Source organism: Lepisosteus oculatus, chromosome 1 (assembly GCF_040954835.1).
Source record: "Lepisosteus oculatus isolate fLepOcu1 chromosome 1, fLepOcu1.hap2, whole genome shotgun sequence".
Taxonomy (NCBI): domain Eukaryota; kingdom Metazoa; phylum Chordata; class Actinopteri; order Semionotiformes; family Lepisosteidae; genus Lepisosteus; species Lepisosteus oculatus.
The window spans coordinates 1,235,043-1,248,868 of record NC_090696.1 but is presented as its reverse complement, the minus strand read 5'-3'; the positions used below and the strand labels follow the sequence as shown (position 1 = coordinate 1,248,868).

Below are 13,826 nucleotides of genomic sequence, written 5' to 3'. Positions count from 1 at the left end.
ACTTGTTTTTAGTAGCTTTCATTTCAATTGTGCATTTTTTAAAGATCTGTTATTGTTTTGTTTTTTGTGTTCTGACTTGTTTGTATCCAGGTGGCACGACACTTGGACCCCCTTCCACCTGGGTACTACTATAATGGGACCCAGTTTGTAAACTACTTCGGGGAGAAAATGGATTTCCATCCATGTATCCTTTTAGGGTCTTGTGTCTTTGAGCCCAGTCTATTAGTAGGTCCTCGTGTAATATCATGTCATTTTGTTCTGGTTAGAAATGGGTAGGTCATTCTTGCTAAACCTCTGCGGTGGTCCCACAGTATTTTAAGGATCCTATTACTTTTTATATGGCTCCTTCGAATGCCATCTTAAATATGTAGTTTTGCTTGCAAGGATAACTCTGTTCTGAAAAAAGAGCAGTGTGTACTCGCAAGTTGTGTGTGGTTTGTGAGATGCCAGGCAGTAGCATCTTGTTTCCCTTACATTTTGTCCTTCCCAGTAATGGAGCAGTTCATTGATGAGTATGTGGAAGAAGTCAACAAAGACATCGAGCGCTACAATCGAGAGCTGGAGCAGCAGGGCTATATGGACCTGTTTGACCCCTAGGGGACTCCGTCCGGGTCAGCCACGTCCCAAAGGTCAATGGTCATCCACGCAGTGCCACCACCACTCTAAAGGGGGTGTGGGTGGGGAGCTTAATTGCTTTTGTTACCATTTTTTCCCTAATAGCCATAGGAACAGATATCTGTCACTTCAAACCATAGAAGTCCTGACCTGATCTGTGCAATAGTAAAAGTCCACAGATATAAAAGAAGATGTTGTGTTACACTATCTGGAATTGATGCAATTTTGTAAATGTTTTTGAAAATGAGTAATACTGCTGCAGTGATTACATAGCTTAGTGTCTTTGATGTGTATAGTTATTAGAGGTTTGTATTAGGCTTGTAGAACCTTACATTGAAATCATATTCCAAAACCTCTGCTGGGTTTTCTGAAAATACAACTCTCAGCAGTTACTTGATACTGTGTCCTCCTATTCTGTTTATCCAATTGACACTTGTGAGGGAAACAGATATAGGTGTTTCATAGACTATGGCACTGTGATACTCAAACCTGGAGGCATAATGCCTTCTGTCTAGACTAGTTTGTAACTACTGTAGAATAAACAGTTAAAACCAAGGAGTGACATTACAATTTGGGGATAATGATGAGTGATTTTGCATATCTAGCTTAATGGAGCAATTCTGTCTGCTTCTAGTACTCAAAAGTTGACAGTAACACAACAGTGGACTTAAAAGTAATCTGTTCAGGTCTGGACTTCTTATCTTGAAACTGTGGTGGGCAAATTTAGGCTATTGTCCTTTAGCTATTGTTGTGTGTTTCCTTTCAGACCTACTGCTAGATTGACATTCCCCAAGTAGAATGTTTGTTTGGACCAACTAGAGCCTTTTTTACCTTCCACATTCACTACTATTTGGTAGAAGATTTGTTGAAGCTGTGTTCCATTGCAAAATGTGAGACACCTTTTTTGCACAAATGTCTGTTTTAGTCATAGTAGAAGACCAATTGTTTTTTGTTTCTGTACTATTTAAAAACTATTTTTATTGCATTCCTGAAAGATACACAGGGATGATGTCTTTGCAGGGATGCAAAACTACAGTAAATGTTGCCCCATCCCATTTTTATTCCACACCACACATATACGAGCTAAGAGTCCATGACATTGGGTATTAGGGTGGGCTGGGTTTGGGTGGGGTTTGTGTGTTGAGGCTGGAGGTGGTGACTTTGGTATTCTTTAAGAATACCTAAAGAATATCTTTGTGCAGTGAAGCACAGCAGTAGTAGAAACTATAATAGCACGTACTAAAGCTGATACATTACCTGTGCTATGCATGAGATGTGTTTATCTACTGAAATGAGCACCTTTGTGGCTAATGTAGCTAGTAATTGTAACAAAAGGGGGTTATCAGTGTTAAAATAACAGCTGAATTTATGAGACAGCAAAATACAGTAACCATATTGGATCTGTTTTATGGTCAAATCTTTGTTATTCCTAGAGAAAATGCAACTGTTCTTTAGATTTTATTAATTTTTCATGGATAATTTAAGTTTGCATCAGTAATACAATCTAAAAAATGATATGATGATACTTGACTGCTACAAAGAGAAATGAAAACTAACTTTGTACTGTGGATAGTCTGAAATCTGAATGAATACATGCTGTCCATGGAGTAAAGATATTGAAGCAAAGTACAGGACAATATGTCACCTCACTGGCAGAATAATACATAGGCGAGGCTGTCATGTGTGATAGAATCAGTATTACAGGAGATAACTGGTTGCACAAATGGTTTTGATTTACTTTTTTACATCCTTCTCCATCAGTTGCTACAATAATCGTCACGTCTCAGTTCTGCGCTGTTTTGTACTAGCCTAAGTATCTCTAATTGAAATTATTACGTTTAAGAAAGAGCTACATTTTCTTTTGGAAGTTGATCATAATTAAGACTGAAAATGTCTTTTGCACTGCAAGCTGAAGGCATTTATCTAGTTCAGTTAAGTCGGCATTCCATGATTACAAATCTTCTGAGCACTCTCGTAATAAAACGTTTTAAATAGCGGCTTCACAGGCTGCTGAAGCAGAATTTCTAAGTGCCAAGTTAACTCTGCCAAATAAAGATCCTTCTGACAATAATACTGGTCCTGAAGATTTGAAGTTTGAGAACATTGTAATGCTCTTTCTTAGAAAGCAGAACTTGCAAATACATTTGTGTATTTGGAATCTGCAGATGTGCATGTATATAATGACATTGTGGAAAACTCCCACAATTAATATCTGACCTTTCAGTTTACCAGGTGTCTGTATTGCCTGCAAAGCCTTTTAAAGTACTTGAGATTCAAATTGTATAGAAGTCTGAAGGATTTGATGTCCCTTGCTTTGAGAGGGGAGCATATTATTTTATTGGCGGCTTATGTAGGTATGATAAAGATTTGACCTTGAAGCTACATTTGTCCACGGCTAACTGTAGCAGCCTTCCATTCCTAGAAAGAGGAGGGCACAAATTAAGAATAGATGTTTGTGACCAAAGATGCTTCAGCACCAGAAAACACTGCTGGCCCCTTATTGCCTGTGAACTCCAGATGTTATCTGATCAAGCCATATGCTTTAAAGCAGTAGTTGTGCCACGGTTGTCTCTAACTCTATTGAGAAAATGCAAATGAAAATCCTACAAACCAGTTGTCTACTTCCTGGAGGGACAGCTGTCTTTCACAGTCCATTAAGACCCCCAGGACAAGTAGCCTCCTGGGAGACCCTCCCTGGTGGCTTCTGGATGTGGGGCAAAATCACTGTGGTGACACCACACTCCTATTGGGCTGTTAGCAGCCAAGGACATTTTACTAATTAAGCTATATAAGCTTTGCTTGTACACCTTCAGAATACTCTTTAAGGACTGCCACTGTAAGCTAAAACACAGATAGATTTTTTCATCTTTAAGCGCACTGAATGTTAGCATAGCTAGCATGAGAAGCATACAAGGTCCACTGAGATCTCGGACTAATCTCCTGTTGTGTCCATTTGGCCTTTTCTTCTTCTTGTCCCTCCCAGCTGTCTAACCCTGTATTCGTGTATACTTTACTTTGGAAACATGTTCCTTTGGATGAAGTTATGTGAAAAGAGAGGGTTGTCCATCAGTTTGGCTTGACTGATTTCTTTGTGGGTCCTTCAGCGTGCCAGGCACATGTTTGATTTGTGCTCAGCTTAAATACCTCAGGAGTAGTTTACTGAAAACATTTCCCCTTTATAATTTGTGTATTATTACAAGGACCTTTTAAAACTATTTTATTGTTTCCATGTGCCCATTTTAAAGGAAAAACATCCCTTTGTTGAGTGATATCTGGAATATTTAGTCAGGCAAGTGGTCCTGGTGCTCTATAAACAGGATATCATTGTCTACAGCTAGGATTCAGAAAGCACAGAAAACCCAAAGCAGTCATTCCTAGCAGGCAGAATATGTACACGTCACTTCCTTAAAAACGAAGCAGAAAATGGGACATGCGTAGGAACTGTGAATTTAAGTGGGAGTGTGCATTTCAATCGTATTAGTGCGAGATGAAGACCACCTGAGAGGAACATGTTACTGATGCAGTTTATGCGGTCCTCAAAGGGTCTGAAGGATTTATATTATACTATATATATATTAAATTAACAATACATAATAGCACATTCAAACTGCATGTCTATTAATGGTTTATAAGGTCTATTTATTCTCTTTACATGGCCTTTCACCAAACTGGTACTTTGAAAACAAAAAACATTTTACATATCTGGTGAAGATTGAATTACCTCTACATTATATAATATTTTTGTAATGCTGTGAATTGAAAACTGGGTATAGAAATTCCTTTTTCTAATACAAATATGAAACTAAAGGAAAATTCTGAAATAAAACAAGCACGCGAGACATTTCTTTGTTTTCTGTCCAGCAGTGCCTTGGTAATGGCAAAGCGAGGAAGCTGGAGATGTGTGTCTCCTGTCTCCCTGCAGGAATAGGAGCAGGGGCTGTCTCCAAACAGTGTTGGTGAAAGGAGTATTGAAGTCATTCTTAAACAAGTGCTATAATCAGCTAGAAGTAAAGCTGTGCAGAATGGAGGCCACTCGAGGGACAAATTTATTTCAGAAATAGCTGCAGGAAGAGTGGAAGCTATTTCTGAGCCTCTGATAAGTCTACTAGAAAGCTTCCTGAGGTGCTCCTGTAGCCTGTTGGAAAGGGATATATGTGATTTGAAAACAGAGTAAAAAAATGTTAAAAGAGCTTTGGTTTGGACCCTAAAATGGAAAAGGCTGTGGCCTGCCTGTGATTGGAGCTGTGTAGCCCCTGTTTGCACAGGAGCCCCAGCACAGACCTCAAGTAGTTGTCCTGCTCTGCCAGCTTTGTTTTTGATTGTTTTTAACTAAATGCATTGTGTTCTTGTTATCTGGAGGCTATCGGTCTAGACGCTGAAGTTATAGGACTAAAAAACATTTAATGTGAAAGGGAAAGGCATTTTTTGAGGAAAAATGCTTGGTTGATAAACCTGAGATGTTCCAGTTTGAGAGTTTACTTTTTCTTTTAAGGGTTGAACCGGTTTATAGAAGGGCCAGAATTAGGAATATATGCACTTTTTAAAGAAAATTGGAATTCATATATATATATTTCTAATGTTTTTCAATCAATTTTTTTCTAATTTAATTTGCAAACAGGTGGCTTGTTCCAACACAAAAGGCCTCATTGAACCCGTTCTTACACGGGCAAGATTGTTGCCATAGGGGTTAGTGCATAGATTTAGATTGAAAAAGCCACAATAGTGGAATGTGGAGTACATTTCTTCACTTTTGTTTTCATCTGAAAAGGTTTTTTTTAATTTGTGAAGCTTTTAAAAACTTCACAATCTGTGTGATGCATTTATTTCCACATGGCCAGAAGAGCCAAAGAAAAATGAGCAATCCCCCTAGCTAATATTTACCATACCCCCTGGAAGTAAGTGATGTATTAACTCAGGTTTGTATTCTATAATGTTACACTTCCTTTCCATGTGGCTGCCATGAAAAAACAGATCTGTCTTAGCTCAATACCATATTGTGGCATATTTACCATGTCAACAACTTTAGTAACACATTTGATGCGCCATCCTAGCACTACTCTAATCAAACCATTGTAGGAAGATTGCTTTCTTCTGTCCTGTTGTCTTGACTGATCAAGATCTCCATTATTAGTTATTAGTTTTCTCACCTGAAGGAAACTAAAACAGATTGAGATGAGATGCTTTTTAAGTTTGTCCAGGCAGATGTTAGCACAAATCCTTCTGGCTTGTATATCTCTTTCCCATGTCCAGGCTATAGATAGTTGCCTCCAAACATAAGAGAAAATATGTTTAAGCTTTGTTGGCTGTTGGCTGTTAACCCCTGTCAACATCTTTTAGCATTCAAGAGGTGGTTGTAGAAATGAGGCTAGTGTTATTGTGCCTCTGTTCTCTCAATCTTAACTTTTCTGGGAACAAGCCTACCTGACCAGCAAGATCAATCGAGAACAATTTGCACAAGTGGTTCCATCCTGAATGCCAACTGGTTTTGTTGCCCAGACAGGATGGGCCTTTTCAAAGTCAGAAGTGCTCTGTCAGAAGATGTTCTGATTCAATAAGTTCCAAAGGCTCCAGTTTTTCAGTGGTGACTTTGTAAGCATAAATTTAAAAATACTTACCTCAATGCTGTATTAAAAAATTCAGCCAATTTGAAAACAAACTTTCAAATTGAAAATCTTTACAAGGAATTCAGGAAATTATACTTGTGACTTGAAAAGTGCCAAAATATTTTAATGGTGTTTTTTTTCTGTTTTGTTTTATTTGGTAGTGTTAATAAATTTGAAAAAAAAAATTAAATTGAACTGCATTTGCACAAAACTACTGTAACTTCAGTTGAACTGGTTTTCCTGTGACTGATGCTTTTTTAATCTTAGAATTGTATTTATTATACTAAGTAATCCATTTTTAAAGCTATTGTTATTGTTCTATTTTCTGTTTATTTTTGTATTATTGATAGTTCAGCTGTTCTTGAAGGTTTTCCTTCTGTTTTCCACTGTTGTAATGCAATTTAAAACCAATAAATACACTAGTGTTTCACCGATTCAGATTCCATTGCGTGATTTCAATAAAAGGCTAAGAAATACGACTAAACCTTTCTAACTAATAAACTACTAAAGCACAAGGATCTTGATTCGTAAAGACTTTTTGCTTTTTTTCCCAAGTGCAAGTGTTATATGGTCATTTAGCGAAGATAATGAAATCCACAACATTAATGAAATCTTTCGGAATCACAGTGTAGCTGGTGATCAGTGCTTGAACTTGTTTAACAATTTGAAAACAAAAAAATATTGCATTTTTACTACATCTAATGTAACTTATTTAATATTTGACCAATTTGTAAAAAAAACAGCTGTCACTTATTAGTAACATAGTGTTACGGTTTTCTGTGTCTAAAATGATTTGCATTCAGGTTTCTAGATTGTTAGAAGGAAATAAGACATGCCTGAGTTGATTGTCCGGTATTAGATACAGGGCCACAGTGGCATGGTGCTAATTAAGGTATCCAAGATATCATTGTTGGCCAGATCAACATACTGTAATGCCTTTACTAAATATAGACCCATGGCTTATGTTCGAGATAACTTGTGTGCCTCGATACCTAATGCTGGTCAATGAGCCAGAGCTCCTCAAACTGTGTTAAACATGTAATCCATTAAACTATTTTCAATACTAAAAATCCATTACATAGCAAGTATAGTATATAGTTCAGTTATCATGAATTGTGTTATCATACTGCCTTAAACTTTGCAAAATCAAAATATTTGCAGTAGAGTAAATCCTAGTCATTGACAAGTAGTTAAAATCCTGTTTGAACAGACAGAAGTTGCATTTCCAGCTTTCTGCATTTCTCTGTGGCTGTAAGCTTTGCCAGGGCTGAGTAATAATAATAATAATTGCTTACACTTATATAGTGCTTTTCTGGAGACTCCACTCAAAGCGCTTTACAGGTAATGCAGACTCCCCTCCACCACCACCAATGTGCAGCATCCACCTGGATGATGCGACAGCAGCCATTGTCCGCCAGAACCCTCACCACACATCAGCTATCAGTGGGGAGGAGAGCAGAGGAATGAAACCAATTCATAGATAGGGATTATTAGGAGGCCATGATTGGTAAGGGCCAATGGGAAATTTGGCCAGGACGCCGGGGTTACATCCCTACTTTTTTCGAGAAATGCCCTGGGATTTTTAATGACCACAGAGAGTCGGGACCTCGGTTTTACGTCTCATCCGAAGGACGGCGCCAGTTCACAGTTTAGTGTCCCCATCACTATACTGGGGCATTAGGACCCACATGGACCACAGGGTGAGTGCCCCCTGTTGGCCCCACTAACACCTCTTCCAGCAGCAGCCTTAGTTTTTCCCAGGAGGTCTCCCATCCAGGTACTGACCAGGATCACACCTGCTTAGCTTAGAGTAGGGGGTGCAGCTAGTCCTGCTTCTACAAGAACCATGAAACTTCAGTCAAGCGTGAAGCTCTATCAGCATTACAAGAGGTGCTCAAAGAGACTGAAGATATTTGCTGATGTGGTTTAATTGTTCATACATTAACTTTAAGCACATGGGTTACTACTTTTAACCTCAGGCTTACTAAAAAGACTGGATAAAAATTGCTTTGGTGTACATTTCTGTGATGGTATACTAAACCAACTGTTCTCATTAGCAACAGAAGACCTAAGAAGCATTGAAGTCTAAGTTACAAGTCACTTTTATCACAACAGGTCCCATGCCACCCAGCTGTGTGTGTTAGGGTTCGCTGGTTGTTTTTCTATTGTTGAAATGGCACTCTTCACACTTTAGAGTGCTTGCAGTCTAAGATGAGCAACTGTCCATGTGTTAGAAGAGTCCAGATCTTTTCTCTTTCTCTTCAGATGGGTAGAGGGCATCGTGGCTGTGAGGCAAAATAGGAAGAAATAGTTGCCAGTTTTGAATTGGCTAGGGCTATAATAAGAAAGAAATGATGATTTTACATTTTTACAAATAAAAGTATTTTTACAAATAAAAGTCAAATAGTCTGCCAGCCTACGCATGGGATGCCAAGTCAACCTCAGGATTTAAATCCAGACTGAAAAGCTATTACTTCAGCCTGGCCTACTCACACCTTACATCATAGCCCATTGCAGCTATGGCTGCTGGTGCTGCTGTACATGCCATTGTGTGTCTCAGTGCTGGCCTTCCAGGTAGATCAAGTACAGTGCCGGATGGTACCTGAGCTGGGCCATGGATCCAAGAGGAACACCTCGAATACAGCTATTGTTTAGGAGGATTTGATGGTCTACAGAGAACTCCATGGAGTACTGGCACACAGAAGACATGATGGATGGATTAATACCCTCATTCATTTATTTTTTTAATTGTATAATGTTAGCATGCCCAAAGAGGTTGGGCAGCCAGTTGACCTTGGACCCCTAGAAGTTTTTTTCTCCTTACTAAAGAGCTTTTGGTTCCTCTCCTTTGTCTTCTGGTCTTCAGTTCTGTATTCACAAAATGGGTGGTTACTTGCATTGTTAAGCACCTTGGGGCAACCTTGCTGTGAAAGGTGCTATATAAAAAGTGAATTGAATATTGTAAAGGGAGATGGAAAGCAAAGGATGAAGGACAAGCAAAGAAATCAGTGCAAATCAAGACAGCTTAAATTGTCTTGATTGCATAAAACATTCAGATGAATTAAAGTGCATTTCTGATCCAGAGAAAGGTCAAAGGAAAAGTATCCAGAATATCTAGTGAACTGTATCAGAATTTAATCTGTACAGCCTGCCAAGAGAAAATTCTTTAAACATATGATTTATTTCAGCAAAGGAAATAAAACAGTATGCATGAAATGTAAAGCAACGAATAATGCAGAACTAAGAAGTTCACTGTGAAATACATTTCGAGGCCTGGTCTGGAAGTGTTGGCTGATGTGCTGGAGCCAGGCTAAACAGAGCCGGGTCTGGGGTCGCAGGGCTCGGTGCCTGTGGTCACGGGCCATAGTCAGGGGAGGACACGTGGCTCACAGATGTGCAGGATGTGCCAGCTCACTGACAGCGTTCCTCTGGCACTGGAAGTGTTCGGCCTCCTTTTCAATAGGAGTCCCATTACTACACCTGAGGATGAAACATCCCTTCTCCCATGTTTATGGTTATTATTGCATTGAAGATTGCCTTTACCTCCTGAACATAATATGTTTTCTTATGATTTTGCCAAGTTCTTATTTCTGATGCATTTTAATCCTGGACAGCCTTCCAGGATGACAGTGGAATTTCTCATTCGTTTGGTTCGTTCTGATATTATGCAGTTTGTCCACAATCCAACTCGCAGCAAAGGTCATATCTCAGATTTAATCATTGCTAACAGTTCTTTCAACTCCTTTACCTCTAGTCTGACAAAACTTGATGTTGGACTTTTATGAATGTACCTGTTATTTTTGATCTAGAGATTCCTGTCTCTCATTTTAATGCCTTTATGGCACCTCATCTTTCTTCACCTCCTTGCTTTTCTGTCTCTGATGCTCTAAGATAAGGTGCAGCTCTTGACAAGCTCTCTAATACAAACACATGATACCTCAGCCCTTGGTAAAATACAGTCTGTCTCCTCTACTCTGGGCTCCACTATTTACTGTCCAATGGGGCTCTTTTAATGCAGTTTCTCAGAAACTTGAGTGCCACTGGCTAGTTTCTGCTTTAAGTGTGTGTCTTCAGTCATGAGGGTAGTACTTGTTAAACATAGGAATATGTGGCTACAGTCACTTATTTTCTCATGCTATTGAGAACAATCAGTCACAGGTACCTGCTTTCAACCACTAAATTGTTGCTAAAGCCTAGCCACCCTGAGATACTGTCTGCTCTGTCTCTTTTATGCACAAGCTTTGATTTTAACTATTTAGAACTGAGCTTGCTAACCTCCAGCTCCTCTCATGCCTCTGCAGCCCTGCCTCCTCGTCCTCCTGACTGGCCCTCTTTCTCTTTCTCCGGCTCATTGCTTCCTGTTTGTTGGACCCTGTTTTGCTTCTTTGTCTGGGGCTGGTTGCATCTGGTGTTCCTCAAGGCTCAGTCATGGGCCCTTTGTTATTCCATATTTAGTTATATCCTCTTTTTCAAATTCTATAATTACAGGGTCTGAAATATCATTTAGTCTTTGTATGTCTATCTCCTTAGAATAATTGGATTTCGCACAATATTTTGCATCTTAACTATGATAATTGTGATTGCGGTGTTGTTACTGGGCTCCTCCCATGAGCTCTTTAAAACCATTGCTTTATCCTTGCCAGCTTACAGCTTTGTGCTGGCGTTCTGATCCAGAAAGAAGATTCCTTAATTATGGACCTTGTGCAGCATATTGTAAAAAGTGTTTGTGTCCCAAATGAGAAATATTGCTATGTTGCACTGAATTCAGTACTGTATGTATTTGTATAGCTGTCTGGACAGTAAGAATCCTGACTAGGTTACACACTAGCAATTACTGCTTTCATGGAGTCCCTACTCCGGCATCCTGTTGCATTTTGACTCGATTTTAAAGTCCTTCTGCTTCTATTCCAGGAGTTTCATGGCTTGGCTCCTCAGTATCTAGCTCCCCTCTACACAACCTTTGCTCAGCTGATTCTGCTTTAATACACATCCCCATGCTCATTCTCACTCTGTAGCCCCAGAGCTCCAGAACAACTCCCCTAAATAAATCAGGGACTGAAAGCTGAGAACCGTTTAACCAACCAAAACTGGTTCAGTGAAACTTAAACCAGAAGGCACAATTGGAAAATATCTAGTTCATTTTTAATTATAATAAGATTTTGTTTGCATAGCACCTTTAAAAGCAGTGTTTTAAAGCACTTTACAAGTGAAAAGAGGTATTCAGCACAAGATCCATGGTCATTATAAGATGGAGCTGACACAGACACTAATTAAGTAAAAACCTTTTGGAAAAGAAAGGTTTTGTGTCTAGTTTTCAATACACTCATGGAAGGTTACTTTCTGATATCCTAGGGCATAGAATTCCAGAGCTTTGGGGAGTAGCAGGAGTAGCTCTGACAGCCATTGAATGTAAACAAGACTGGGGGACATACAGTATACTCTAGGGGGTGGCTGCTAGACAGATAAGAAGTCAAATAGGTGCTGAGGTGCCAAGCCTTGTAACACAGAAACATAGCATAACTTTATTAGCCCTATACAATTTCTTGCATTAGGAATTCGTCTTTTCGCATACCCCAGCAGAGCCTTGTAGAGCCTTGTAGGTGAGCAAGAGGATTTTGAACCCAACTCAGCACCTGATAGGAAGCCGGTGCAAGGACTCTAAAACAGGAGTACTGTGCAAGATCTGGCCAGGATTCAGGCTGCCAAATTATGAGCATGTTTGAGTTTGTTCAATGTGCATTTAGATACCCTAGTCTAGAGTGTTGTAGTAATAAATACATAGGACACAGCACAGCAATCATTCTGAGATGGGAGAATTATGTTTTTTTTACCATATTCTGCACATTAGGGTAAAAAAAAATCATCTTTGATTACATAATCAAATATCACCCTTAAATTCTTCGTTTGATTAAAATTCAAGTACAGTGCCATCTGCAGATAGGGCTATTGCATTGGCTTCACGTAGGGAATGGAAGATGCTGAGTAGCATGACCTGAGTCATGTCCCAGTTGAAGTGAAGGACAGTTTGTGTCTTCCAAGTTTGTATATGAGAGATACAATTAGAGAGTGCAGAAACAGCTACTTCAGTGTCAGATTTAGTATGGATGCGAATTTGAATATCACCAGAATAGAAATGATCATTCAGATCATGTGATGTTTATAGCTGGCCAAGTGGGAACTTGAATGTTGAATAGCAGGGGGCCCAGTATGGAGCCCTGAGGAATACCAGATTTAACAAACCCAGCTTCTGAACTGAAAAACCCAAGAGAGACAGTGTTGGTAATCAGTAAGATAAGAATTGAACCATTAAAGAGTGATGTCAGAAACTCCAAGCCAGACAGAACAGTAAGATGTCATGATTAATTGTGTCAAAAGAAACACTTAGATCTAAAAAACTGTTCAGTCTGCCTTTGGGATTGCTGTAGTTTCAATTCAATCCCTCAGCTCTTGGCATGCTGTGCTCCTCGCTCCCACTGCGTGTTGGACCTGAAGCACACTGGGCACCAAATGAAAGTACTGTACAAACACTGAAGGGTTTGCCTGGAGGTCCCTGTTTCTAAAGTGCTATTAAAAGCAGTTGATATACATCCTCTTCCTGGTACTTCAGCTCCTTCCTCATATTGTGCCACAATGACCAACAGTCCTTATCACACAATATAACTGTATCTTACTTTATTCCAGGACTTCCCGTGTTTTCTGCTTTTTTTTTTATTTTGAATGACTTTTCAGCAACTCAATTAATCCTTTAATGGAACTAACGGCCCAGTGATTCAAGTTGCCAATGAAAACATTTACAAGCAAATGGGAACCTAAGAATCCATGAAAACTGCTAAGTTTCAAAATGGAATTTGCAAATTCGACGGATTGATCTTTATTATCCAGCATGGTGGTGCAGTGATCAGCACTGCTGCCTTGCAGTGCCGGGGCCCTCGGTCCAATTCCAGACCGGGGTGCTGTCTGTGAGGAGTTTGCATGGTCTCCACTTGTTTGTGTGGGTTACCTCCAGGTACTCCGGTTTTCTCCCACATACTGGTGGGTGAATCGGCTTCTGTAAAACTGGCTCAGGTCTGAATGCGTGTCTGTGTGGGCCTTGCGATGGACTGTCCCATCTAGGCTGTATCCCGTCCCGTGCCCAGTGCCAGGATAGGCTCCGAGTCCCCTGCGACCCTGTAACCCAGCAGTTAGAAGATGGATGGATCTTTATTATAATAATATGGCAATTTGTTTTATGCCATTAACATCTGATGACCTTTCTCATTCATCTACATAAACCAAAGTGCCAGCAGTATCCTCATACACCTTTTAAAAATAATAAGATACCAAACTTCATCATTAGTTAGCAGATCTTTCACATCTATTAGCTAAAATATGGTATCGCAAAGGAAATTAATCATGACATTTCTACATCATTGCCTACAAAAACTATTAGAAAGATAAACACCAGCTGGTAAGAAAGAACTCAAAACATGTCTTTGCAAATCAGCGGTAATTAATCGTAATGAATAGTTAAGGGACGTGTCTTATCGTCCAGGATACGGTTTAACCACTTATCTAGCGGACAGATGTTCTACGACCACTTATTTTATTTGCAATACTACTAATTTTGTT

The 13,826-nt window shown here is 39.5% G+C and overlaps 1 protein-coding gene across 1 annotated transcript in view; it reads left to right on the top strand.

The window, feature by feature from the left end:
- The window catches only part of dnaaf9 (dynein axonemal assembly factor 9), a 52,018-nt gene extending 48,751 nt beyond the window's left edge, over positions 1-3,267 (top strand). Inside the window, exons 36-37 of the mRNA XM_015343836.2 lie at positions 91-184; positions 491-3,267. Of these exons, the coding sequence (XP_015199322.2) occupies positions 91-184; positions 491-597 (201 nt within the window). The 3' untranslated portion in view covers positions 598-3,267. The remainder of the gene's footprint in view (positions 1-90; positions 185-490) is intronic.
- The last annotated feature ends 10,559 nt before the right edge of the window (positions 3,268-13,826 follow it).